Raw genomic sequence first — 27,740 nt, forward strand, 5'->3', positions numbered from 1 at the left:
GAGCCGCCGCCCGGAGCTGCCGCCGGCTGGGGCGGGCGGAGAGAGCGGGACGGAGGGAGGGACGGAGGGGAGAGAGAGGGAGGGAGGAGGCTCCGGGGACTCAACGCCCCATGGAAGCCGGCCTTGAACGCTCCCAGCGATGGGCCATCCGCTGCTTCCCTGGGCGATGTGTGGCAGCGCCTCGCCGCCCTCACAGCAAGGAGGGTGTTTGGCCTGTTTAGCCCAGAGAACAGAGGGCTGAGAGGGCATCGCATAAATGCCTCAAAGGCGGGTGTCAAGAGGATGGTGCCTGGCTCTTTTCGGTGGGGATGAAGAGTTAACGGCCATAAACTAAAGCACAAGAAGTTTCACCTCAACATGAGGAAGAACTTCTTTACAATGAGGGTAACAGGGAGATCCTGGACTCTCCCTCTCTGGAGACACTCCAGACCCACACGGACACGCTCTTGCTCTGGGTGACCCTGCCTGGATGATCCCCAGAGGTCCCCTCCAACCATAATTGATTCAGCGAAGAACTTCCCGTAGTTTTCATCTGCGAGGCTGTACAAGAAATTTCTCAAGCATATCTTCTTTATTATGGAGTGTGGGCTGTGGTATGTAGGTCTGTCTGTGTGGTTTATAACAATTCTTTTGCTCTATTTTTAGCCCAGGTAAAACCATCACAAATTCAATATTCAGTAAGGCAGTAACTAAAATTAGAAGAACAGGCTGAAGAGTCAAGGTGACATTGTCACATGAAGGATGCTGATTGTCTTCCTGGAAAGAGAAAGACTAGAAACCAATGATCTGTCATAAAAATAAATGTGATTAATGCATATATTATATTTCTTCCATTTGCATGGGTTAGAGAGTGAAAAAAGATACTACCTGCGCCTTAAGGTGACTGCTTATGTTCTCTGGGTGTTGTCAAACTTAGTGTCATTGTAGAATCATAGATGGAAAAGACTTCTAAGATCATCAAGTCCAACTGTCAACATTGACCACCACCATGGTCACCACCAAACCACGTCCTCAAGTGCCATATCCATGTTTTTTAAACACTTCTAGGGATGATGACTTTACCATCTCCCTGAATAGCCTGTTCTAATGCTTTACAACCCTTTCCATGAAGAAAAGTTTTCCTAATATCCAGTCTAAACCTCCCCTGGCACAACCTGAGGCCATTTCCTCTTGTCCTGTCACTTGTTACCTGGGAGAAGAGACCAACCCCCAGGTGGCTTACAGCCTCCTTTCAGGCAGTTGTAAAGAAAAATAAGATCCTCCCTGAGCCTCCTTTTCCCCAGGCTAAGCACTCCCAGCTCCCTCAGCTGCCTCTCACCAGAGTTGTGCTCCTTCCTCTGCTCCATTGTCCTCCTCTGGACATGCACCAGCACGTGAATGTCCTTCTTGTAGTGAGGGGCTCAGAACTGGACACAGGATTTAAGATGCAGCCTCAACAGTATCACAGAGGAACAATCACTATCCTATGTACTAAAACATCTCTAACTTAATATCATCTTGCTTAAAAAAGCGAGATGCTTTTTACTGGTTCATGTCAATAAGCAGTTGCTTTCAAAAAGAGCACGGGGAGATGCCTATTGAGTGGGAGAATAGCTGCAAACCCTTCAGAGCATGTATCTGCAAGATCCAGCCCTTAGTACTGGGATCCCACTCCTTGTTTAAATTTCATCTGTCTTCCCGCTGCTGGCAATTTCAGACTATGATTTCAGTTAAACTTTGCAGGATGAGATTCTGTCTTTCTACTTCAGTGCCATTAACTTCAATGAAACTGCACCAATCCTTATTCTGATCTTAGTACACAAAATATTCTCCTGTTTTCCCAGCATCCAGATGGCTCCCCAAAAAGTGTGATTCAAAATCCAAACTATGATCTCAGTATTTTCTGCAACTGTCTTATTTCCTGTGGTCTTCTGTCCCCATCTTTAATAAAGAATAACAGTAATTTAAAAAATCTTTATCTCCTAGGCTTAGGCTTATCTCCTAGGCTAGAGGTTTGGTGAAAATTTCTGCTTTCCCAGAAACAGAAAAGCATAGATCCTATTTTTTCAGAATAAGTATATCCATATAAATCTACTTGATGCATTATGATGGCATTAATTGGTAAAAAGTGGCTAAGTAGCCCAGCCAACTACAGAACAAGGGCAGCAGATACAGTGCATGACCCAGGTTTGCTGTTTGAAAAGCTGTTTCCCTTAGCATGGCAAATTAACCAAAGGAATTTGATGTCATGCTATTACTGAAGTGTAGTTGCAGGTGGACACCTGTGTTTCTGACAGTTCTCACCTTCATTTCTCCAGTACTGGTAATACTTGTATCATAGCTTACCACTTGTAGAAAGCATGAATTCACTGTCAGAGCAAATTAGGAATGTTTCTAGGGTGCCTGCAAAACACAAAGATTACAATAATTATTTTCTTAAACAACTGAAAGTAGCTGTGTTCTGATTCATGCAGCTCACGCTGTGACAGTTTTTATGTCCAAATTCTGAAGATAGGCAACCAACTGCCAACCAACACCATGGAATATCTTTAAAGTACACATCGTTGAGTGCTTACTTTAACCTTTTCTTAAAGGAAAATGTTACTGAATGGGCAGATCCCTCCATAATGACCCATGTGCTAGCAGGTGCTGTACTGTGAAAAATCAGTGCTGCTTTTCCAAGTAACCAACAAACCAAGCTATCAAGCAAAGCAGGACAGGTACCTTCATACATTTTAGTTGCCTCTTTGTTCCATTTAAGGAACCCTAAGGAGTTGCAGACATTGTTTGCCTGGTTAAGCAGGGTTTGCAAGTACTGTTGTCACTGACATGGTATAAAAATCCTGAAGGATACTGGCTGATCTAGTTTTGGTGTCTGTCTCCTGCTCAAATGTCTTCATCTGCTTCTTGATGAGCTTTCAGTACAATTGTTATTAATAATTTAGGATACTTTACTAAATTTTATTATCATCTAATTCATATTCAAATTCATATCTGAATATAAATTCACAACTTATTCCTATTTTTGTCTTTCATTCTTACTGGAACAATGTCAGTATATGCTTGTGCTCATTTTGTAGTGATCAGCAAGGAGGCATGTAAGGAAAAAAGAGGACTCCTGCTCTAACTAGTAGATGGGGTTCCTTCTGTTATTTGGTTTCATTTATTTGCTGTATTTCTGAAGTGCAAATTAAAGGCATGCTGTTTCCCTGCTTCCTTAGAGAAGCCAAGGATGCATGTATTAATTAAACAATTTAAATGTATGTGTAATTTAAAGAACAGCAAGCCCCCAAATTGAGGAATTTGCAAACTTGTGTACTTGTTCTCTGCAGTTTTTGGAAAGAACGCAGACTGCAATGGCAGATCAGCCTAGAATAACAAACCCTGAAAGATTTAGCCTAGAGTTTGCTGTTGAAATGGTTTTTAAACAGCCCTACATCATCATCCTCATATTAAAAATTATGTGGTTTCTGTGGTATTTCAATGCTTTTGTTTTCCAATTTGGCCTTGATGTTCTGATTTACAAAGTGAACTGGCTCCTGCATCCTGGAAGTCCATCCATGTCATTTCCCATTATCTGGTGGCACACTCATTCTCACTGGGGATGTTCACTGACCTTTGCTATGACCTTACCTGAGCAGAGGTCTTTTTTCTCTGTCAGGCTTTTCACAACCCTTTCTGGCTGCCTGTCCCCCTGTGTTACAGACCAACACACACAGAGACCTGCACATGAGTCACGAATTTATAGCCCATTCATGAGGCTTGATTTGTGTCCACTGCTGTCCTCCCAACTTCTCCAAAGTGATGCAGGGCTGGGAGAATGTGAGGGCAGCAAAGAGGGCACAAGGGGAGGTCAGTGATGTCTCATGGGTCACAGAGCAGCCGTGGAAAAGCAAGAGCAGCTGGCAGCTGAGACAGCTGCAGCTCAGGGACAAAATGGCCACTGAATTTGACATTACTTAATTAAGAGAGCACCTCAGCTTGGGCCCCCCCTCCTCGCTTGGCTTCTCTACATTGCAGCACTGGGGGCTGGGCAGTCCCCCTTTCCCAGTGAAGCTCTTGGTAGCTGTCTCCCGTTCAGGCTCATTGAGGACACAATTAAATGCCTCTTTGTCTAGGGAGGGCTGAAACAATGCAAAAATGCCACCCAGGAGCCAGACCACATGCAAATGTGCACTGTTGTGGCTCAGCCAGATGGTACAGTCACTTAGTGAGCTTCTCATATCAAATGCAACAGTTATGTAGGTTGTGTGTGTGTATGTGCATGCAAAAAAGAGAAATTGCAAACCCATCACAAACACCTCAAAGATGGCCACAAAAGCACGATCTTAAAAAGTGAATGAAAATCAGCCCTATAGGAAACATTACCTAGAGGAAAAGACAAACCTGTGCTCAAAGCAAAATAGTCTTCCTAGGAGCATAGCGGGAAAAAAATCATTGTAAACATCCTTTGTAAATGAACAGAATTGCATTAAATAAATACCTGTTTCCATTTTTCTTCTTTAAGGAAAAATCATGTGGGACTTAAAGTTCTGTCCAATTCTCTAAGTCAAGAGGTTGCAATGTATTTTAAGCCCCTCACCACTCTTTTCCTCTCCATTGGTGCAGATGTAAACTAAACTACTGAAAGGCCCACTCTAGCCACAATCCAGGCTGGAGCAGCCTCACTCAAAGCCAATCCCAAGCAAGATTTAGTTGTGGTGAAAAGGAAGATCCTGCATCCTTTTTTTTTTTTTTTATTTGATTGTTCACTCTTGCAGAGTCCGTATTAATACAGGGAATCAAATTTGTGCTATGATGTAAGAATGGTTCTCTCTGCATTCAAGAACACTCTTCTGGTATCCAAGAATTTTAGCATTTTCCAATGTATGCATATGAAATTGGTTGTTTTATCTTGGGACAAGATCAAAGGGAAACAAGCTGTATCTTTGTAAAAAAAAAAAAAAAAAAAAAAGGTGTTTTTATAAAAAGCATTCCTATTTAACCAGTAAGTTGCAAGCTTTAAAGGGAGAAACTCTGCTGCTGGAAATATTTGAAAGAATCCATGAATATGTCTGGAGATGAGAAAAATTTTATTCTTTGCTATGGAAACAGAGTAAAAGTCATGGAGTGAAGTTCTGGCCCAGTGAATTCAACAGGAATGTTACTGATATCCAAAGAAATTTCACTCTGTTTGTGTCTTCAGAGGGCTATAGAAATAGATTTAATAGTAGTAAAATACAATCAGTGTTTTATTTCCACTATAGATACCATGAATAATACTGTGTGACATTAAAAATGCTTTTTATTTTCAAGTTTCAAAATCAAACTAAGATGATCAGGTTTTCAATGACATAAAACACAATGATTCTAAAAATCAGTGAGATACAGGTGTGCAGATCAATTAGAGCTCATACCTACACACCTCTGACCTGGATGCCATACTTTGCACAATGAAGATGTTGCCAGCAACTACCTAAATTCACACTGGAAACTGATAAATCCCTGAAGGATTGCTGAAGATGAGATACTCAGCATTTCTTTACTTCAGCCCCTTTTTTTCTCTACTATAACTTCAAAAGGTGGGGTTTCCTCGCTGTATCTGTGATACCTCTGCTTTCTATCTTAAATTTCCTCTTAGTTTGAAGATTATATCATTTGCAAGGCAGCCACATCACTTCTGAGCATCTTGTCTGTGATGTGTGCTAGCCACTTGAAAAGATGACAGTAGCTCATAATCCCCTCATTGCTCCTGTAAGTTGTTGGATAACTTCTGATGTCATCTTTACAGGCTTTTTGCCTCCAAAACTCAACAAATCAAAGGAAAATATATCCCAAACCACAACAATGCTTCTTCCCATTTGTGTGCCAATGAGGTAGGCCATGTTCTGAGCTCAGCTGTGCTATATTCATCTAGCTAATGAAACACTGTTAATGAGCATAGGTGTCTTATAGAGACCTTCATGCTGTTCTCCCTGCCTTGAATTGAGAGAAATGAAATAGCCAAATGTTCTATGACATTCAATACAATTTGGTGGTTAACACTCACAGTTCTTCTCAGTAAAATGATGTTCAGGGCTGTAAAATGTAGGTCTGTACACTTTGCTCTTTGAGAATAAAAATACAAAGTTAAACACAGAAGAAGATGAAGAAAAAATTATCAGGGAGGAAGAAGATTCTGGATGGATTATCTTTGTTTATGTTAAGAGACTTGAAGGCAGGATTAAAACAGGCAGTCAAAGAATGTGCTTGGCTGCCAAACAAGTAAAGTGAAATATAAGATCCATATGGCAGCATATTAGACAAAAAAATGGGAAGATTTATGAATTACTGTTTTGCATCAAACCATCTATAAAGAATTACCAGAAATCAAATTGTACTAAATTGGTAAAATGAACTGTATACCACTGGACAAAAAAAAAAAAAAAAAAAAAGAAAAAAAAATTTAAAAAGCTTCATGTACTTTTTGAATGTACAAATTTCAGAGATTATGTTTTTGTTTTCCATTGTGATGTGATTTAAAATTGTATGGTTTAGGAAGAAGTATTTTCTATTGCAATTTCTGTTTTGTCCCTAGGATAAAGATATGCCCCAGTTCTTTAACTTTCAAAACTGTTATGGTATTTGTTTCATCAAGCAGCATTACAAAAGGTTAAGAACTCAATTATATTTTTGTTGTGTTTTTCTTTATTGAACCCTTTGCCTTTGATAAGTACTAATCAAATCACAGCACTGAAATGAATGCCATGGCTGGGTTTAACAGGCTGCCCAGGGCAGTGCGGGAATCACCATCCCTGACAGTGTTCAGAAAAATGCGTGGATGTGACCATGGACATGGTTTGGAGGTGGGCTTGGAAGTGCTGGGATAACAGTTGGGCTCAATGTTCTTAAAGCTCTTTTTCAACTTAAATGATTCTGATTCTGTTCCGGGGACAGGGGGCTACACACCGCTGTGTTTGGGGCGCAGGAGGCCCGAGAGCGCTGTGCTGTGGGGACAGGGGGCCACAGAGCGATGTGTTCAAGGAACAAGGGGCTACACACCGCTGTCCTTGGGGGACTGGAGGCCCCAGAGCGCTGTGTTCTGGGGACAGGGGGTCACAGAGCGCTGCGTTTGGGGCACAGGAGGCCTCAGAGCGCTGCGTTCGGGGCACAGGAGGCCTCAGAGCGCTGTGTTCGAGACGCAGGCGGCTCCGGCGCTCGGGGCCGCTCCGTGCGCTCGGCGCAGGCGGTGCCGCTCCCACAGCGGCCGCCAGAGGGCGCTCCCGCCCCCGCCCGCCTCTTCCTGCCCGGGCGACAGTAGGAGGGGCTCCCGGCGGCCCCCGCGCCTGACGACTACATCTCCCGGCGGGCAGCGCGCCCCAAACGGCCGCCGGGCGCTCGTGACCACCGGGCGGCCAATCACGTGCGGCCCGGGGCCTTTACCCGCCCCCGCCCCGCCCCGCGGTGCGTCCGCGATCCGAGCGCTCTAAGATGGCGGCGGTGGAGCCGGTGAGTGCCGCGGTCCCTTCTCCCGCCCGCCTTTCCCTTGCCGGCCTCCCACCGCATCCTGATCCTCTTCCTCCTCGTCGAGACGCCGCTCCGCCGGCCGCGATGGGCGAGGGCGCGGCGGGGCCCCGGGCGGGCGGGCAGGCAGGAGGCGGCTGGCCGGGGAGGCCGGCGAGGAGCGCACGCTCGCAGGGGCCGTGGCGGGGGAGGGGGCGGCGGGCGCTGTGGCTGTGCCGGCACCGCCACCCCCGTGCAGCGGCCGCGGCTCCGGTGGGGCCCGGCGGGAGCGGGGCCCGCGGTCCGGCGGCGCCCATTGTGTGGCGCCCCGCCCGCGGCCCCGGCGGCCGCCCGGCCCGCCCGGCGCATGTGGCGCGGTGGGGGTGGCCATGTTGGTTCCCGCCGCCGCGGCGAGCCGGGCGGCCAGGGGCGGCTCCTCCGGCTGCGGGGAAGGGCCGCGCTCCCGGCGCGCTGTGCCCCGCTGGCCCCGGGACAGGCACCGCGCTGAGCGAGCGCGGGCTCGGTAAGGCACAGATGCTGCTGGGGCAGCCGCGACAGCAGCCCCGCTGGTGAGACTCGGCAAACGAAATCGTCTTTGCCGGGTTGTGTCATCTTTCATTCCAGGGGTGTTTGGTTTTTTTTCTTTTGAGACCTTCCATGATAATTCAGTACTTCTTTTTTTTTTTTTTTTTCCAGGTTATAAGTTATGTTCATGGTATTATGCTCGGTCTTACAAACGTAGCCCCAGCCCGCACTTCCATAATGAGCTGGAGCAGCTGGAAGTGATCCAAGTACAGTTGTTATTCTAATCCCACATGATTGTGTATCATGAGGAGAGGACAGCAGAAGACTCTGTTAGGGTTACAAGAAAACACAGTTAAAGAGGGCTGGTGTCTTGCTGCTGTGCATACCAGCTGTGGCTAAACAGCCAGTGTGCTGTTTGGGGAGCCTTTGTAGCATTTAGACAAAGTGAACAAAGTTTGAAAATCAGTGGTTTTATATAAAAACTGATTTTGCCCTTTTGTATTAGGTGCACTGATTTTTCTCTTAATGGTTTTCTTCTGTGGACTGAGCCCCATATTTTTACCTACAAGGAAGAGATTGCTGTGGGTCAGCATTTATAAATTGCATGGCAGCAGTTCTGTACAGGGAGAGTGTAATTTATTAGAAGTGCAAGACAGACTGCCAGCAGCACTCTTCCCATGTTCTTCAGCCAGTGCTAAACACTTGTTTTCACATCCAAAAGCCACTCTTTGAGTTGTTACCCACATATCTGAGGATGAAGGCTTCCTCTCAGTGCAGTGCTTTGTGGTGACTGTGGAGCTTAGTAGAAATTGCAATAAATAATTTGCAATACAGCCTTTAGAAATTGAAATTACTCTGAAGGCCTGTGCCTTGTTGCTTTCTTTGCTGTGCTGCTGACACAAAAACTGTCTTTGCATCATTTTTTCCATTAATTCCATCTGCACATTGAGGTAGATCTGGCCTAATGTAGCAGAAAGTAAGCAATTGCTTTTGTCATCCTGTGTCCCAGCAAGATTGATTGCCCAGATCCAGTTCAGCATGAGCAGTTGTGCTGAACCCTGAAAGTAGAAGATGGGGCAGCACTCACAACAGTTTAAGTAATTAACTCAATTGTTGAATGTTCTGCTGTAGCTGCAGTGTGTTCACATCCAGGAGTCAGCTATCACCTGTGCTTGCTCATTTTCAAATTGAAGTAAATAACAAAGTCTTTGTTTATTGTCCTTGTAGGTGGCTTCCTTCTCCTGCCTAAGCCCAGAGTTAGACTTGCATAGTGACTGAGGTCAGAGGTGTTGCAGAAACACTGCGTGCTTTGCAGCTGAACAATTTAATTGCATGTGTGCTTAGGGATTACCTCTTCCTCATAGGGAGGCCTTTCTGTTGCTCACCTGCAAAATCTGGACCTGGGTTTGTAGAGATGTCATCTGTAATGCTTTCCTGGTGGGGGAGTGTGTCTTGGAAAATGAAAATACAACTGAGTATGGGTTGTTCTTAGTTTTTTTTAATACAGGCTTCTACTAAGGTCAGTGATGTTTCTAGTGCTGTGATGGTTTCAAAAGTAGCATACATTGAAGGCCTTAAGAGGCTTGAAAAATGTTTCAGACTGTTAACAAATCCAGAAACTTGAGTTGAGAGTTCTGTAGAGAGTCCCATAATAGCTGTCAAAAACCGCAAGATTATTCCATTTAAATAGAGACCAATTCCACTGTGGTTTACTTCACCGCTGTAAGGAGAGCATAAACCTATAAACCTTTGCAACACTGACCAGTTAAAATTCTCAGTTTTTCTTGTGATGTCTAGGTTTTTCTTTTTAAAATACTCAGATTGATTTTTAAGAACATGCAGAAGTGTCACCTGTTAGAGTGCTCATACAGCCTTTGAGGATTAAATGTGATCAGGTAAAACCATGCAAAAGTCCACAACAAAACCAGTAGTAATGCTTTAGTAAACAGTCATTTATCAAAGGTGACTTTAAAATACATCTGCACAAAACCTGTAACTTCTAGGTGCATATGAATCTCATATCTCATTGTGCAAATTGGAAATGGCATCATGGTTCTTTTGTATTTTTGCTTAATGGCAGTTATTGTCATAAATGCAATTCTTGTAAATTTAACTCTGTTTTTTTAGCCTACAACAAGTGACATTTCAGTTATCTGTAATTTGAAAAGTGCTTGTTTGAGAAGGTAATCCTACATAGGTGGGAATCAAAACTTTATTTAAAAGAAACTGTTTTCTCAAGGGGTTACAAGCATAGAGGTATAGGATCTTAAAATTCTGGAAAGTTCATAATAGCTCCTAAAATTCAATGTAGGCTGAAAGGTATTTATCTTGCATTATTTGCAGACAGGTGGCATGTAAGTGTAATTCATCTTCAGACTCGCTCTTGTTGCTGGGTATTTCTGCTGTAGAAGTCAGTGACTTGCTCTGCTTGAAGTCAATATAGCATTGAACTGCAGTGAACACAGTTGCTTGCTCATTGCATTTTTCTGAAATGATACAGCATAGATGTACCTTTCATGCTATTTTATATTTGAGGATATTTATCATAAACTTTTGAATTTTAAGTAACATATCTGAGTGAGTATGGAACTTCCTCTAAGAGGAGTATGTTGTACATCTTGTAAATTTTTTGAGATAAAGATTTTTCTGAAACTAATTTTGAATAATTGCATTTACATAGCATATAAAATACCAAACTTATTTCAAAGAAATGCATAAAAATAGCCTATGAAGTCAAGCTGTGTTTCATTACTGGTACTACATGTAGGTGTGGAGGTACATGGGAAACTTTTTGATGGAAAATGTGTCCATTTTGGCAGCTTTCTAAAGATTAGTTTGAATTTTGAGGAGCTAGAGGGGAGCATTAAATAATGGGTGTTGGTAGAGTGCCTGTATTGTGAAAGAGAAATGCAGACTTTAAATGTCAATTAATGTGACTTGTTCCTCAGCTAAATTGTATTTCACTTTTGAAATATTCTGTAGTCAGGGTTAAACTTGAGTTTGGAAGCTGTTTATTGTCTTGCAGTAGTCCTCGTTTATTGACGTTTAAAACCTGTTCCTGTGTAGGACATTGGTGTAAGGGAGGTGTGAGTGTGTGATGTGCAGATGTGAGTGTGCTGTGACACGATTGCTGTTAGTGGCCTTCACCTGCCAGTTGTCCTTGATTCTGTGTAGTGGATGTAAGGCAGAAATTTTAACTGTTTAAAAGTTGGGGTTTTTTTAGTAGATGTCTGTTTCTCTTGTGCTCTGAGCTGTTCATCAGATAACCTGTATGTATGACATCCTTTGCAATCACTGGGCATACCAGTAGTAAATCCAGTACTTTTTCTTTGAAGGCCTCTTTTGACCATTCATACATTCTACATTAAATTATTTTCTGAAGGTTGAACGTGTTGTTAATTTTCAGCGGATGTAAAATTCTCTGTTGAACCAGAGGTTCAATATACTTGTGAAACATGGAGGTCTTTTGTGTGGGAGTGTTTGGGGAGACTAGAGGCTTTTTGTTCTTTGAATCATCTGAACTGTTCTCTCCAGCACTTTTGAGAAGTTTTCTTGTCAGAGTGCTTTAGAAGTGACAGAATGTTCTATGTGGAAGCTCATCCCATGGGTTGATTTTGTGTTCAGTAGCAAAGGCAGCAGCAGAGTGCAGGGTGGGGTAAGAGGTGTTAGCACAACTTGCTTAGGCAGCTGCAAAACCCTCAAAGATACTGAGGTAGTTTGATATTGCTTGTAAGCTGTTTGTAAATGCTAGTTAGAAGTTTGTGAGGTAAATGGCAAAAATCTGATGGGCATTTTCATGAGTATATAACCCATTTTGCAGAAGTTAACAGGGCTATAAAGAGTCTCTGTATCTTTTAAGTCTGAGGTGATATTTCCTAGAAAACCTTTGACCATGGAGGAAGTGTGTGACTTTTTTACTTAGTCTTTTATTCCTGTTCTCCTGTACACATGTTCACTTCTGTTGTAAAGTGAGGGGATGTCACTCAGTTAAAATCCAGTTTCATGCTTGTGTTTTGATAGTGGTTGCCTGTCTAAAAATCTATGGTGTTCTAAGTAATGATGAATGTAGTCAGGATGGTTGCTCTCTATTATGCCTTGCTGTGTCACAAGTAGAAATCCTTTCTTTGTCCTGGTGTCTGGAAATCTACTTCACACTTTTAAATTGGTAACAGGTGGCTCTTAGTACCTCCTTTCCAGTTGCTATTCCATGTACTACATATGATTTTTACCACTGTACAGTCATTCCAGAGTTGTGTGTCAAATCATCACTTGGTTTGTTTTCTTACAGGAGGTAATAAGTGCTTGCGGGTGTGCTTTAACTTTTTTTTTTTTTTTTTTTTTTTTTTTGTCCAGAATGTTTTGAAATAAATAGCTCTTGAATTTTGTGCTTTGGAAATTAACCTAACTGTGGTGTCATAGCAGTTACCCACAAGACACCTAAGCACCAGCAGATAGTAGAAATTGTTTTTTCCAAGACATCAGGTAACTGAAGCATGCAGTTTTCTTCTTTTAGAAGCTCTAAGGAAGAAGGTGAAAACTCCATAATGTCACTTACTTTGGTTTAATGCAACAGACTTGGAAAGCCTCTTCCACTAATGAATTCTCTTAGCCTTCACCAAGAGCATGTAATAGTGCCAGGTTATGTCCTTTTGGGCAGTAATTGTTGCACTCCAACTGGACTTGCTAAACAACTTCTGTAGACAACTAATGACATTAATGTGGTCTGGGCAGCATCTGAAAGCCAAGCTGCTTGTTCTCGTTAATAAACAAACCTGATGAAGCAGTTTTTGTTGCAAATGCTTTGTTTCCTGTCCCAGTGACGTGCACACCTTTCTTTGATATGTTGGTCATTATGTGCTGGGGAGAAAGAGTCAATAACACCAATTAAATTTGCAAGTGTCCAAATCCAAGTAATTGCAGATATACAGAGTCATTAAATGCTGAGTAGGCAGATGTTTCATGGGCTTCTGCAGGCTGATTCCTACATCAAAAACCGTGTGGGTGGTGAATAAATGTCACTTAATTATGTGCTGTCTTGTGTATGAGAAGTGGGATTGGCCATGCTTTCCAGTTTATCTGGTAGTACTACCCTATTCTATTACTTTTAAAAGCAGCAAACTCAATGGTTACTTAGTGCATAGAGTCAATTTTAGGTTAAAGAGTACATTAGTTATGAGCAATGGTAAAGTAGTATGAAGGATTTTAAATAAAGTAGTCCAGAAACTGCAGGTGGACTCTGTCTGACTTTGGTTAACATAGTGTTGCAATTGCAGGGTTCCAAGCTGTGGGTTGCTAAAGATGTGGACATTAATTCATGTGATATTTATAGAATAGAGTTGTATGCAATTTCTTGTAGAATTTCTTGGATATCAGGATGTTAAATGGACTTTAAATACCAATTAACAAACTTAGATAGCTTCTATTTGACTAATAACAGGAAGTGCTTTGGTATTACAGGCATTTCATTTTGGTACTCAGCAGTGAGCTAAAGATGAAAGGAAAGAGGAGCTGATTGTGATTAACCAGCCCAAAATTAAAATGGTTATTTTTCTGTTTTCCTTGATGGCTGTGGGAAACAGAAGGAAGTGGCAATAAGCTGGTTTAGGCTTCTCTCTGAGGCCAGGCAGAAATAATATTCTCTAATAATAAGTTCTGTGTGTAGGCCTGTAGCTATCCTTGAATGGGGCAGCCTGGTGTTGAAAAAAAGTCTCTTCTGGTGGCATAGTTTTTGAGGGGAATGGCACAGTCCTGGGTCGGGGTCATTGTTAGGTGGGCCTTGGAGCTGAGCTGTCATTGTCTTGTTTTGGACAGGAGCTTGAATAATTGTTAGTCTGAGTTTCATGAATGCCATGTAGCTTTCAGAATATCTGAAGAGACTTGATATTGTGGTGGTTTATGTAGAATGCGTGTGCTGAGTCAGATGTCTTCTGTTTGTCCAAAACCAGAATTTCATGTAGTTGTGTGAAGGATGATGATTGTTAGTGTACCAGGCAGGTGTTGAGGCTCATTGTGGTTTTTTTTTGTCTGACTGTGCTGCCTTAATCCTTTTTAATGTAGTCTTTTGTTAGAAGTTATGAAACAGTTTAGCCCTGCATGTGCTCAGTGGCTTTGTATTGATTCTTCCATTTTATGTAGTTGTGATAATTCTGGAAGAGTGACCAGGGAGACTTTGGGATTAGCTCTTTGTATGTTGAAAGCTAGTTGCTGAGCAAACATGAGATTCCCAACTGAAATTGTTTTTGGAAGATACTCTGCATCTGCATTCAGCAAGAGTGAGTCTGTTTGATGTTAAAATTCCTAGTGTAATAGCATTTGTAAATTAGTTGTGAATATTAGATGTCACAGCTGCAGAGTATTGTGACTGCAAGCAAGCTTTATCACAAAACCTAGTGCTATTCCAGCACATCAGCAGAATTTTTCTTACTGTATTTGCACGTGTAACTTTTCTGAATTTTTTAGTTAGGAGCCCCTGAAGGAACCACACTTAAATTTTGGTTGTCTATACTTGTTTCTTTGTAGTACAGATAGTGTGAAGGAGGAAGTATTGAAGTGCTTCCTTGGTGAATTACACAGCTTCTGTGCACTGTCAGTCTTGAATTGTTCAGTGGGATGGTTTTTTGTGATTAAAGATGAATGATACCAAAAGTAAGTGGGGGTAACACTAGAAATTCTGTTCCAGATAGTAAGTTCTTCAAATTCTATGGTTTTTTGAAGGTCTGCTTAGCTTTTTATAGTATTACACTGGAGGAGATGTGATAAATTTTTCAACACTGTGCTTCTGTGGGTTTGTTAGTGATGATCCCTTTGGGAGATCCTCGGGAAGCATTTAGTTTTATTTAGAGGAAGGGAATTGTGCTATTGTACTGTGTAAATCAAAGCACTGGCCAAGTGCTCCTGTTAGATCTTGACATGTCAGTCTCTTCACTGTGAGTGCAGGTGCATGTAGGTGTTCTGAAATGTCATGAGGTGTTTTTCTAGGTGGGCTGTTAAACTAGGCATACTTAATTATTGTCAACCATAAAGGAGTAACTTCTGTGATGTAAAGCGTAATATCATGCTTAACAATGTTAAATATATTGATAATGAAAAGAAAATCCCTGTTAAGACAGATCGTCAGGTGTTATACAGGAGAGTTTACCATCTGGGTCTGTGAAGATAGAACAGTATTATCACTTCAAATCCACTTTTCAACAGCTTTGATGTGATAAATGTATATGGAAGTCTGGAGTAAACTGTTCCATTAATTACATTGTTTAACATTACTTAATTCACTCCTATGTTACTTTTTTCTGTTAAAACCAGAGAATTTAAATTAATTTTAAAATACTACTCTTAGATTGCCACGCTTGGAAATGTCTGGAGTCTTTGGATCTGCTATACTTAGCCTTTATTTATATTACTGAAGTGCTTTTTCTTTCATGGGGTCAGCTGTACAAGCATTTTTGTGTTAGCTCTTGGGAAGGATCAGCAGTCCTCCTTTGTGTTTCTGTAATATTCCAGCATGGATTGCAGGTTAGGGAGGGATGGTGGTAACTGGCAGGGACACTTGGCATCACAATAAAGTTTTGTCTTCCCTGGTTTGATGGGAAGGCATTAGAATTTCAAATCTGACACAGTGACTTCTCAAACTGAATGACAAGCCTGAGGGGGTTTGCATGCAAAGAGAATATAATTTACTACTTTATGTTAAAGTATATTTAATATTTCTAGAGCTGTCTCTAGAAAGTTGAAAAATAACTCTTGAAATCAATCTAATGCATACTAAACCAGTAAGTACATTTATTTCAGTTGGAAATTTGAGAACTGATGTGTGTTCAATCAAATTCTGCTGTTTGGTTCATGATGATGTTGCAAATACAAAGATAACTGCACTAGCTTGGCTTCTAGCTGCTTGCAGTAGCTGATTTTAGATCTGAGAACTTGTTTTATCTTCTACTTGTATTAATAGATTTTTTAAATAACAGAGCCTGTACACTTGTTTCAAATGATGCTCTGTCAGAAGCTGATAAAAATAATTTTCGTACTGAAGTTATTATTCTCTGAATTTATTCTAGATGTGCATATTCTAGATAACATAGATTGTGTATTTCTAAAATAGCACTCAAAACTATTTCAAAATTAGACAAGTATGTATAGTAAACCATTTTGGAAACAAATTACATAGGAAGCAAATCACTGAACAGCAGAATGCAAATTTCTGAAGTTAGTGCTTATTGTAGGACCTGTTCAGATGTGATACAAATCGTGCTTCCATTATGTGACGTGGGCCCACAATCAAGATAAATTATAGGAACTCTTAGCTTCACCCTTTCTAAAGTAACTTGAGAAACCTAAATTACTTCAATAAAAGTAAAGAAGGAATGTGTTAATAACTCCTCTCTTCAAACAGGAAACCACTCCCAACCCCCAACCTGCAGAAGAGGAGAAAACTGAACCAGCACCTAGTCAGGAGGTTGCCAGCCCTGAACAGTATATTAAACATCCACTACAAAACAGGTAAATGGTACAGAAACTGACTGTAGTTTTGCCAGGGATAGAAAAATGCCTGTGGCTTTGCGGCTCTTGTTGACCTTATATTCTCTAGCAGTATTTTGGGTATTCTCGGGTTTTTTTTGAAGATTTTTGCAGTGGGGTTGCAGAGTAAGGAGAATCTGATCCAGATGTTCATATTCAGTCTTCTTCAGGTAGTGCAGTTACAGAGGCTGAAAGCATTTGCGAGTTTTCAAATGCAGCCAGGTACTTTGAAAGAGCAGGACTTTGCTTTTAGTTGGAGGCAGGCAGAGCTTTGGTTGATTTTGTCTGGTGTATTTTAAGAAGCTGACACTGAGATGAAGCTGCTGCCCGCTAGAACTGGGAAACCTTGCATTCTGCCTTGTACTTGGGTAAATTAAGGTGCTGGTGGTAAAAACTTGCAGTTAATATTATATTTCAAAGTTAGTGAAATTCAAGCCCTCTTAGAGCTTCAAAAAGACCATCTTGGAAGTCATTTTCTCCCAAGTGAGCTGATGAGTTACTGTGGAATGCTCAGCACTTATTGTTGGCAGGTACCTTTTACCAAGTGGTACCTTAGTCTCAGTTTCAGTTTGGAGCAAGTGTGGAAAACAGTGCTTCCCTGTAGTGCTGTGCTGCACGTATCCCACTTTCCTTGTAGTCTTTTGGGTTCCATCTTCCTTCTCTTTCTTCTGAACACCTTGACTAAATTGATGCTAACACTTCCTTACAAGTGTTAGTGAGGCTATTACTGGAATGGAGTAAACTTTTGCAACGAGGTTTGAAATGTTAGGAAGGGTCTCAAAACAACAGATTTGACACCTTGTTATTTAAAGCTTTCTGCTGAGAGAAGATAACTCAAGTTAGCACTAGGCTATATTTATCTCAGCACTACTGAAATGATCAGAGTGGAAAAAAATCCCAACTGTTTGATTAAATGCCTCATTAGGTATCCTATTCCAGCATTTTAAATTGCTGCAATGATGCTTTTTAGATTCAGAAAGAGCATCTTTGTGTGAAAGGTTCAATTTTGTCTTGATATTTGTACTCAGATTATTTTTTTCATTCAATCTCGTCTTTATATATGCTACTTTTAGAACTTGAAAAGTCAATTTGTGGGCATTTGAGTTGGTTGCCATTAGTAAGCTTCAAATGCAGCTTGCATTTTAAAATTTATGCTTTCCTAGTATGTGAATGCTTGGGAAGCTTTCATGTCATACATAGTTTTAGAGTGATTTAATTTACTTATGTAACCTTTCCAAGGAAATTACTGGCCAGGGAGCCCAGTTTGAATTGGTGTTGTTTTAGACCATTATCAGTTGTTTGTGGTAGGGGATTACAGTTTAGCAGTGACAGCAAGGAGAAACATCTGAAGTTTAGAGTCTTAAAAGAATTCCTAAGCTATTTAAAATATTTACCTAATGGATTAATGAAGTCTGACATAATTCTTGTAATGAAAGCACAAACATTGTTAGTCTGTAAAGAATTGATCATGTAGCTTATTGATGAAAACTGACTTCCATGCTCATAATATATTAAGGTTTGCAATTAGTTTGAATACAACAATAGAAATAATTACATTTTTAATATACTTTAATTTCTATATGTTTTTATTTTGTTCTCCTTTAGATGGGCACTCTGGTTTTTTAAAAATGACAAGAGCAAAACTTGGCAAGCAAATCTTCGTCTTATCTCAAAGTTTGATACTGTTGAGGATTTTTGGGCGTAAGTAAAGATTTTTCAATCTGCACGATCATTTTGGGATTTGTTGGCAGCTTATGTCCAAGTCAAAAAACCCATAAGTACTCCATTAACTGCAAATTCTTTAGTGTAATCTGAAATACTTGCAAAATTGAAGGTGGAGTCTGTTGAAAATGCAAATGGAGTTCTTCGTCCTTTAAATGTGCATTGTCTTGCTGAAGCACTGCAACACTGCTTATATTCATGTGTATATAACAGACATGTGGAACATGTAATTTGTGCAGTAGCTATCTCATAGTAACATGAACCTGTAAATTCTGGTGGCCAACTGATTGCCACTTCCATGGCCCCACCTTTTCCTCCTTGATTAAGTGGCTCATGTTGCATGTTCAAGAGTGCCTGAATCTGGACCCTGGTAGTTGAGACTCATGCAGATTAATAGCATTCCTGAAAAAAATTTGTTGGAGGTTACAGAAGAAATGACCATCATTCTAAGTTGAAGGTCTGTGAAAGTGGTTAGGCTCCAACAGCAATAAAAAACCCCTGGAGGTGGGCCTGTGCTTTCCAATCACTTGCTTCAATCAAGATTTTTGCCTGCCATAATGCTAAAACATAGAGAAAATGCAAGTGCTGCAACACTGAGAGTGAACAAAAAAGCATTATGTATTTGATCTTAGTGTTTCATGCTACATTGAGTGATAGGGTTCTCATTTTTGCATACTTTTTTTGGATGTGATCCCCATGAAGGGAGATGGAGTCAGAATGTAGTAAAAGGACCCATCAGTGACCCATTAGCAAAGGCAGGAAAAATGCTTCAGCCTTTTCAGTAACTTTGTTGGTGCAGTCTTGACAGGGCATGGGATTCTGGGCTTGTAACCAGCTTTCCATTCCTGCTGTGGGGATGACTGCAAACTGTGATTCACTCAGCTGACAGCAGTGGGGTATGTGATGGGCAGCTGAGTTGTTTGAAGTTCACTACTAAAGTTGGTTAAGGATAAGTTTTTGAGCTTCTATAACCAGGATAGTCTTGGTGATTAAAAAGTAATCTAGATGTCTGCAGTGAAGGTGTAAGATCAGCCACCAGGAGTTAAGTTACACCTCCTTTGTGGCTGTAGTGGGAAATAGGTGTGTTGCTCTGGGGAGAAAATTTCAGTGTCAAGGTAGACTTGAAAGAGGTGAACTGTTAAATTTGTAACTGGTGTTACAAATTCCTTTGTGTGATATCTCATTGTTAGAACATCATAGTAATCAGTTTTCTTTTTGATGCTGGCTACAGGTTGCTGTAAAATGTACAGGCCTCTTTGTGAAGTCTGACCTGTTAGGGATGAAAAAAGGCATTTTTTTCCTTGTTTGAGGAGGAGATACTATGTACTCCTTTGATTGTTTTTCTGAATTGCACGGTTGTAAATTTAATTCTGAATATACATTTTATTGTCTATCATCTGTTCTTGCCTTTTGAGTCTGTAATTTGAATTATCAGGCCTACAGCATTCATACCTAGGGTGCTGTATCAAACAGCAAGGCTGAGCATTTCTCCTAAAAAAACTCTCAGCAGTGTGAGTAGCCCTAGAAATAGAAACAATTCTCCTTATTCCATGAATGTATTAAATGCTCATGGACACAGAACCTCTTGCCATGAAAGCTCAGTGAGTTATGTTCCTAATAACTTTGGACTTCAGTTCTAAACCTTAGAACTAGGTATAAAAGAAGCATTGGAAATCAGTTTAAAAGCAGTTGTGAGGTTCATATTCCATTTGGCTGCTTTAAGCCTAGAACATCTTAGTACTGATACTTTTATATTGTTAAAAACACTAAAGAAATAGGGTTGCTTCTGAAATAACTTTATTGCTCCTTAATTTTTGGGCTTTGTTTAGTCATGTCTTAAATTTGTTTAAAAATTTTGTACCTTAAAACAATGCTTTGTTTCTAATCCTGCTTTTTTTCCCCTCCAATAGTTTATACAACCATATCCAGCTCTCTAGTAATTTAATGCCTGGTTGTGACTACTCGCTCTTTAAGGTAGGCTTGCTAACATTTTTTCTTGAGTTAAGGGTGTTGATGGATGGTTTCCTGACTAAGCAAGACACTGTCCAGTTATTTCACTTAAGACATTTAGGAACATGGTTGGGAATGTCATAAAGGTGTTAATTTTTTTGAAGGAAATCCCATTGTCTGAAAATCAGGTTGTCACTTCTGAAATTGCAAACACTTGCTTAACACACATTAGACAGTAGATTTTAATCTGTGACTGTATTAGTCTTCATTTTATGTTTGAGATGTTTGTGCAAACAATTAAGTGTAATTTTTTCTAATATAAAAGGTTTTCCACCTCTGCCACTTGATGTGAAATGAGTTAAAATGTCTGTGGGAGGCAGCAATGTTGCCCCATATTCATTCTGGGTACTGCTAGCCAGATCCACAGTACTCCTAATAATTTCTATACTACCAGGTAAATGCTGTATTACTTAAGCATGAAATAGGAAAGTACACCCAACATGGACAATAAGAACATTCTGTGGAAGTATCCATACTAGTGAATGGGGAAAGTGTACATGAAATCATGGCTCAGCTAGGGCAGAGATCTCAACTGGGGATCTAAGTTAAATCCTAACTCTTGGTAGTGCTTCTGTCATGCAGCTTCCTTTCTGGATTCCAGCACCTCAGTACTCCCTGAAGTGCTGGTGCCTGGTTGCTCCTTTGCTTATAAAATGTAGCTGCAGGCTGGGGCTCCTCAGCAGACTGTGTGCACTGTTTGTAGTGAAGAGGTGCTGCTGCTTGGGTTTGGGAAGGTAATGGTATTCTAGGTGACTGAGAAAGCTTACTAGAATTTTAAGAAGCTATAGGCCCTTCAGAGATTAGGGTATCTATGGATATTGCTTGTAATTTTTGCATCAATTCTTAATTTGTATTTTAATTAAGTGTGTGTATCTGCTCTGTTTGCTTATCATCAAGCAGTAATACTCATGTAACTTCATGGAACAGGTATAGAATTGGTAACTGCTTCAGGCTTCCAGGCAATCTCTTACTGCTGTCCTTCAGTTGTGACCTCTTAAGAGGTCCTCTTAAAGGTGATGAAGTAGTTTAAGCTCTGCAGCTGCCAGTGAGGGTGTTATATTTAAAGTGAGATGACACCATTCCACCCTGCGTGTTGAACACTTAGTTTTCAGCCATAAGTTTTGTTGTGCAGTTCTTAGTGGACAGGTCTTACAGAATTCCTCTGTTCAGACAATTACTTACCTTTTTAATGACTTTCTGAAGTGCAGCATAGCTGGTTGATACAGGAGTGGTAGCTCCTGCTTTGCTGTATCAGCATATACATAATAATTTAATTCAGTGCAGGCCTCTGGGCAAAATGCGAATCAGATCTTGCTTTGAAAGGGTATCTTGTTTTGTTTTTTTTCTTTCTCTCTCCAACAATGAAAATTCCCTTATTTTCATCTTGCATGTGAAGGAAGTCATTGAGAGAGACTGCCAAAGGTGTCTGTTTCAGTGAAATAATCTGTATGCATGAGTGAAGAAGCACTTGGCTGATCTTAGACTGAGTGCAAGACATAAAATAAGGACTCCAGATAAAATTAGCAGCTATGTTCTGGTTTAATGCAGGGCAAAGCAGGTGGTTGTCTTTGCTTGTTGCCTCAGGATTTTTTTAAAATGTAATATGTAGCTAAGACTTTTGCCTGGACTGTGATGCTTCTGTGGAACCAAAAATTCACTAGTGTGCACTTGTTGTTTTGGAAGTTTTATATTGGTGTGAGACAGTATTTCCGGACATTCTGGTATGTGTCTTAAACTGTACACTTCTTTCTTTTCTAACTGTTCCAGTTATCGCTGGCCTTTTGGTGGCTCTTTAGGAAAACGAGATGGAGTCTGCTTTAACTGGTGGCCTTTCTTTGCAGGATGGGATTGAGCCCATGTGGGAAGATGAGAAGAACAAGCGAGGAGGCCGATGGCTAATTACACTAAACAAGCAGCAGAGACGAAGTGACCTTGATCGCTTCTGGCTAGAGACAGTAAGCACCAGTGGAGCTGAGGAGCCTTGTGTTTGTGTGAAAATGCATTTAACTGATTGGGTATTTGGGTGCTATGCTACTCTCACTGCTTGACAGCAGAGTGTCCTGTAGGGTTTTATTGACAGGCTGTATTTGAATCATGTTTTTTCAACAGTGATCTTCATGTGGGTGTATTCTGCCTTAATGCTTCCTTGTAACAGGGAGAGTTCTGTAGGACAGATTAAGCTTTTCCCATGTAATGTACAGAACATTACTGTAGAACTACTGTGAAAATACATTGTCTTGAGTGCAACTTGCTGGTTCAATTGACAAAATTTGTTTTCAAATGCTTTTTAAAAAAGTGAATAGTTTTCGGGTTTTGGCTTTGTTGAACAAGGGACTTTCAGATTTACTTTTTTCTTTGTGTATTTATCTTAATGCTGGGGTAGGCAATAATAGCACATTCATCCTGTATATACACACCATAAAAATACTTCTTTTTTCCATTGCTCTTATCTCTTTGGAATAGAATTGAATGGTAAATTCTAGTGTGGATTGCAGTAAATGTATTACAGAAAAATGTATTGTCTAGGAACTGACTCAGAATAGCCTAAGACAGTCTAGCGTGATCTAGGATTTAGGGACATGGATTGCAGACAGGGCAATGCACAGCAGTCTTGGCAAATCTCTCATCTTTTGTCCTTGTTGTGAGAGGCAAGGAGTGTTGCACCCCTTTGAAAGGGAGGAAAGGCCTTCAGAATCAAAGCAGAGGTGTCCAAAATGTCAGAATTTCAGGATCTTTATAGTCACTGTAGTTGTGATTTGAAGCATTGAGCATTACAGTACTGGGCAGTGTGACTGCATGTGAGCAAATGAACATCCTGCTGCATGTGCTTGGCCTGATGCATGTGTGAGTCCTGACTGCTGATAGCCATGGCATATGGCTTGGAAACATGTAGATAGGCTGTGCAAACTGAAGGCCAGAGGGCTCTGCTTTTTGCTTAGCAGTGAGCCATGGCACAGAGCCTAAATACCCAGGTGACTGTGGTAAGTGCCCTGAAACAACCCTGTCACTTCTAATTCCAGTAATTATATACAACCAGTTTTCTGCAATAGAAATCAAAGTCTTTATAGCTCCCCTTTGGAACAAATTTTTATTATAATATTATGATCTTAACTGTGAACTAAATTTCATTTGAGAAGACTTTTTTCCCTGTTGTGCAACACTCATGAAAAATGTACCTGAGGAGTGTTTATTGAGCATGTCAGTCATCTTTGCTTGCATGTGAACTAAGACAGTTGGTTGATATTTTGCATGTTTGTGTGTTGTTTGATCTCAACTATTTATAGCTTGAATGACTCAGTGAGTGTGTGCAGCCTGCAGTTTGGTGTAACATTTAAAGCATGTTTCGTTATACCTGATTTATTCATTAGCAGACTTTGTCCTTTTTGCATTTCCTTGAGTAAGCCAGCCCTTGTGGGTCTGATGGGTACTGGAAGACCTGCTTTGTTTGAGAAGTTGCAAACATGTTGAATTTCCAAATGTTATAAGTGATACCACACAACTGACATAACTGCCGTGTATTTAATGTACTGTGCAAGTGAAGGAAAAGAGTGCCCATTTGCAGATTCAGTGTGCAGAAAGATTTTATTTTTTTTTTAATTCAGCATAGCCAAGTGTATCTGTCTCAAGCACAAGAAACCATGAGTTTTGAGTATCAGGATTGCTTGCTCTACAGGTGGCAGGCTGGACATTTTAAATACCACTTTCACAGTTAGCATGTTGCATGGAGCTGTGACCTCGCTTGGTCTGATGTTCCTGGCCAATTCCAAGCTTCACTGCTAGAAACCTGGGGGGAAGAATCTTGTGCTACTTGTGCACCTGCATTGGTGCATTGTATTAAACCCTGTTCAGGATCACTGATGCTCACTTTAGAGTTTATGGAAATGCTGAAGCTTCCTATGTTGATCAGAAGTAACATTTCATTGGATAGCATTTACTGTCTGGCTGCGGTCAGATTTACCTCTAAATTGATAGACTTCAGCATGGAAATGAAACCATATGTACCTGATGTTGTGCAAATAATCCTTGACAGATTCTTCCTAGATAATGGATGGAAACACCTCAAAGTTCAGATTGGTCCACCTGTTTTAAGTGTCCTGTAGAAAGAAGAATAGAGTGCTTAATTCTTCTCCTATTTTGGATTGGGAGGATGGGGTGGAAGGCAGCACTGTGGAAATGATCAGCTGTGTCAGAACTTGCAGCAGGTGGCAGAGGAGGAGGAATGGAAAATTCAGACTAGAAGGAAGATGCCCTGCTAGAGTGTGTTCACTTGTAATATTTGGAACTTGAAATACTTTGAAGAAGACACTGCAATAAATAGAAAGTGATTGTTGTGTGGCAAGTGGCTGTAGGCAGTAAAATGTGTTCCTCAGTCCTTGTGTACACTGAGTGCTTTCCTACAGAACAGGATTCTGACTCTGAACTGCTTTCTCTTTCACAGCTGCTGTGCCTTATTGGGGAGTCATTCGATGACTACAGCGATGATGTGTGTGGTGCTGTTGTTAATGTTAGAACTAAGGGTGATAAAATAGCAATATGGACAACTGAATGTGAAAACAGGGATGCTGTTACGCATATAGGGTAAGTAACGTGCTCGCTGCCTCGGCTCTGGAGTGGAACCATGCATGTGAAGCCACTTAGCTTGAGGGAGGAGGCATTTCAGGCAAGTGGAGTCTGTGCAGAGCTGTATCCCAAGCTTAAGTAATTGTGCCAAATTGTATTCAGTTCTTCATTTCTGAACTACTGTGGAGGTAGTGCTACAGTACAGAGTAGTTACTAACAGATGCCGATACACAAATCTTGGCAAAAATTCTCACTTCACAACAAGGCATTGTAATTAACAACTGTAGGTAATGTGCAATCTGTTCCAGCCTGCCAGTTTGTAAAGGTGGGTAGTCAGTAAGAGTAGAGCATTGATACAATTTTTTTCCAGGAAAGTGATGCTTACAAATAAGATATGAAAGGTGCTTCAAGTCTTAAGCACAGAAGGATGTACACAAATTTGGGGGGGAGCTGTACAGTGAAGTGCTGTGAAACTACAGCACATCCTATGTTTTGCCTCTGTTTTAGTACAGATAAAGTAGTGCTGATGATTTGTGGGTTATTTGACTTGCATGCTGTAGTCTTTAAGTTAAGCAGCAGTAGTTATCTCACATTGAGTCTGTGCTATGGAAAATGCATGGTGTGCTGTAGTGTGTAGCAAGTATTCCTGACTACACAGTTACTATTTACACAATTATGTGGTTACAATTACTAATTACACAAGTATTTTTTGGCTTCTGTAGTACTGATGCTTCAGAATAACTTGCTGTTAAATTTGTCATGGTAGGCCATTTACCTTATGCAAACCAATGAAAATACTTATTTTCTTGGCTTAGTGCATCTGTCTTAAGCCAAACTTGAACTGTCAGGTATAGCAGTTTACTTTTTTCACTACCTGATGACTCTTTTGATACATGCATTTTTTTTGGGCCTTTAAGAATCTGTGTCTGCCTCCTACTAACAATTTAATTATACAGTCATGTTTCCAGGCTTCAGTGATAAGTGTTTAATAACGAACAAGCAAAACTAAGGTATTCATCTTCTGCTACCACAATGTTGCAGTAAACCTAGTAGGCATCAGACAGTAATTTAGAATGTTATAAACCATTAACTCAGGAGTTGACTCCTTTAGAGAACTGTGAAAAAGTTAAGATTTTGTCAAACTGACACAAGTACCAAGGTAAGTTATGTTGCCTGCTTGCTCCCATGTTACCTTAACGCCAGACAGGAGTGGCCATTAGTGACTTTCATCTCACTTTGTGCTAAGGAGCACTCTGTGTGTGGGTGGGTTTGTGTCTAAGGCAGGTACTGCTGCTTCTTTCTCTGAAGACATAAGATCCAGGGTGGTTTTTCTTAAAGCTTCTGTGGGCTAAGGTGCCCATGACCAGGTCTGGGGATGTCTGCTTTCTGTCAGTAGTTAAAGGAAAGACAGCAACTCTCTGCAGCCACGGTGTGTGCGGTGATTAGAGCTGACTGTTCCAGGGAATTGCTGTTTATCATGGCTTTATCATCTCTGTAGATTTGAAATTGTGAACCATGAGTTCTTCATAGCTGTTCTGTTTCTGTATGTGGAAATACAGCTTTTTGGTTTAATGATACTCACATGAATGCAGTATAGAATCCCTCCATTTTGCATTTATTTAGGCCTGTTACGATTAATTTATTTATTTGAAGAGTTTGTCCTATTATGTGGTAACTCATTTTAAAAAAATTTACTTGGATTTAGATGCAATACACTAGAAAAATCATATTTCAAGTCCTTTATTCATATCTGAGAAATTGTTTCTAAACGGGCAACTCTTTTTTTTTTTTAAATGGTGTCCACAGATCTTAAAAGCAGGTGTCCTGATACTAATTCCTTCTTAAGGACTTTGCTTAAACTGTTGTTTTATTTCTTTTCCTCTCCAGGAGAGTATACAAGGAAAGATTAGGACTTCCTCCAAAGATAGTGATTGGTTATCAGTCCCATGCAGACACAGCTACTAAGAGCGGCTCCACCACTAAAAATAGGTTTGTTGTTTAAGGCGACACCTTCTGAGTATTCTTTCATAGGAGACTGCGTCAAGCAATCGAGATTGGGAGCTGAACCAAAGCCTCTTCAAAAGCAGAGTGGACTACATTTAAATTTGATTTCCATCTAAATGTTGCTAAGATTTGTGAGAAGTCTCATTCGCCTTTGTCTTCTACTTCTATGTTCAATTTTTCTATTTTGGCCGAAGTAACCGTTACCAATCGGAATTTTAGTACACTTCACCCCCCAAATCCATACGTGTGTTTCTGGCCCACTCTGTAATAGCTTGGTAGAAACATTACTATTGCAAAAAAGTAATTTGTTTATCCACAGTATTCAGAAAAGAAGTTGCATTTCTGTACCTGCAGGAAATTACTCTGTTTTACATTTGCATTGTATGCAGTAAGATTTTGCTGGTTTGGAAAAGAGTATGGTGCATACAGTTTTCTAGCAATTTTTTTATACAGCATCATCTTTGCTGTAACCTCTGCTGATGGCTGCTAGATTAATTTATTTGTTTTCCCTATTTGATAACATTAGTGATATTTTGATTTCAGTTGTTTTTGCTCATGTAACATTTGGTGAAGAATCTGGGAGTATGACAAAGGTGGAAAAAACATGAATTTTGTGCATTCTTTGGTAATTTTTTGGTTTTTTTGTAACATCAGAGCTTTGCTACAGATTTATGCATTTCAGTCAAATCAGTGATCTTTTTGTGTGATTTCCTGAACATAAATGTGGATTTTTTTTTTTAAATGTAACACCATAATTTACATTCCTTACTAGAAATAGTATGTCTGTTTTTGTATCTTATGCTGTATTTTAACACTTTGTATTACTTAGGTTATTTTGCTTTGGTTAAAATGGCTCAAGTAGAAAAGCGGTCCCATTCATACTAAGACAGTGTACAAAACTGTAAATAAAATGTGTACAGTGAATTGTCTTTTAGACAACTAGATTTGTCCTTTTATTTCTCCAT

The 27,740-nt window shown here is 40.4% G+C and overlaps 1 protein-coding gene and 1 long non-coding RNA gene across 2 annotated transcripts in view; one reads left to right on the forward strand and one right to left on the reverse strand.

Annotated features, from left to right (window-relative positions):
• The first annotated feature begins 7,397 nt into the window (after positions 1-7,397).
• Positions 7,398-27,714, forward strand: EIF4E (eukaryotic translation initiation factor 4E). Its single transcript, XM_058025080.1, has 7 exons — positions 7,398-7,446; positions 16,355-16,461; positions 18,085-18,180; positions 20,112-20,175; positions 22,053-22,166; positions 24,650-24,789; positions 26,659-27,714. Exons 1-7 carry the CDS (start codon positions 7,429-7,431, stop codon positions 26,771-26,773), a joined length of 654 nt encoding a protein of 217 aa, XP_057881063.1. The 5' UTR covers positions 7,398-7,428; the 3' UTR covers positions 26,774-27,714.
• The window catches only part of LOC131084006 (uncharacterized), a 31,603-nt gene continuing 27,691 nt past the window's right edge, over positions 23,829-27,740 (reverse strand). Inside the window, exons 3-4 of the long non-coding RNA XR_009114502.1 lie at positions 24,214-24,305; positions 23,829-23,995 (exon numbers count right to left, since the gene is read on the reverse strand). This is a non-coding gene — a long non-coding RNA (uncharacterized LOC131084006). The remainder of the gene's footprint in view (positions 23,996-24,213; positions 24,306-27,740) is intronic.

This window comes from Melospiza georgiana, chromosome 5 (assembly GCF_028018845.1).
Source record: "Melospiza georgiana isolate bMelGeo1 chromosome 5, bMelGeo1.pri, whole genome shotgun sequence".
Taxonomy (NCBI): Eukaryota; Metazoa; Chordata; class Aves; order Passeriformes; family Passerellidae; genus Melospiza; species Melospiza georgiana.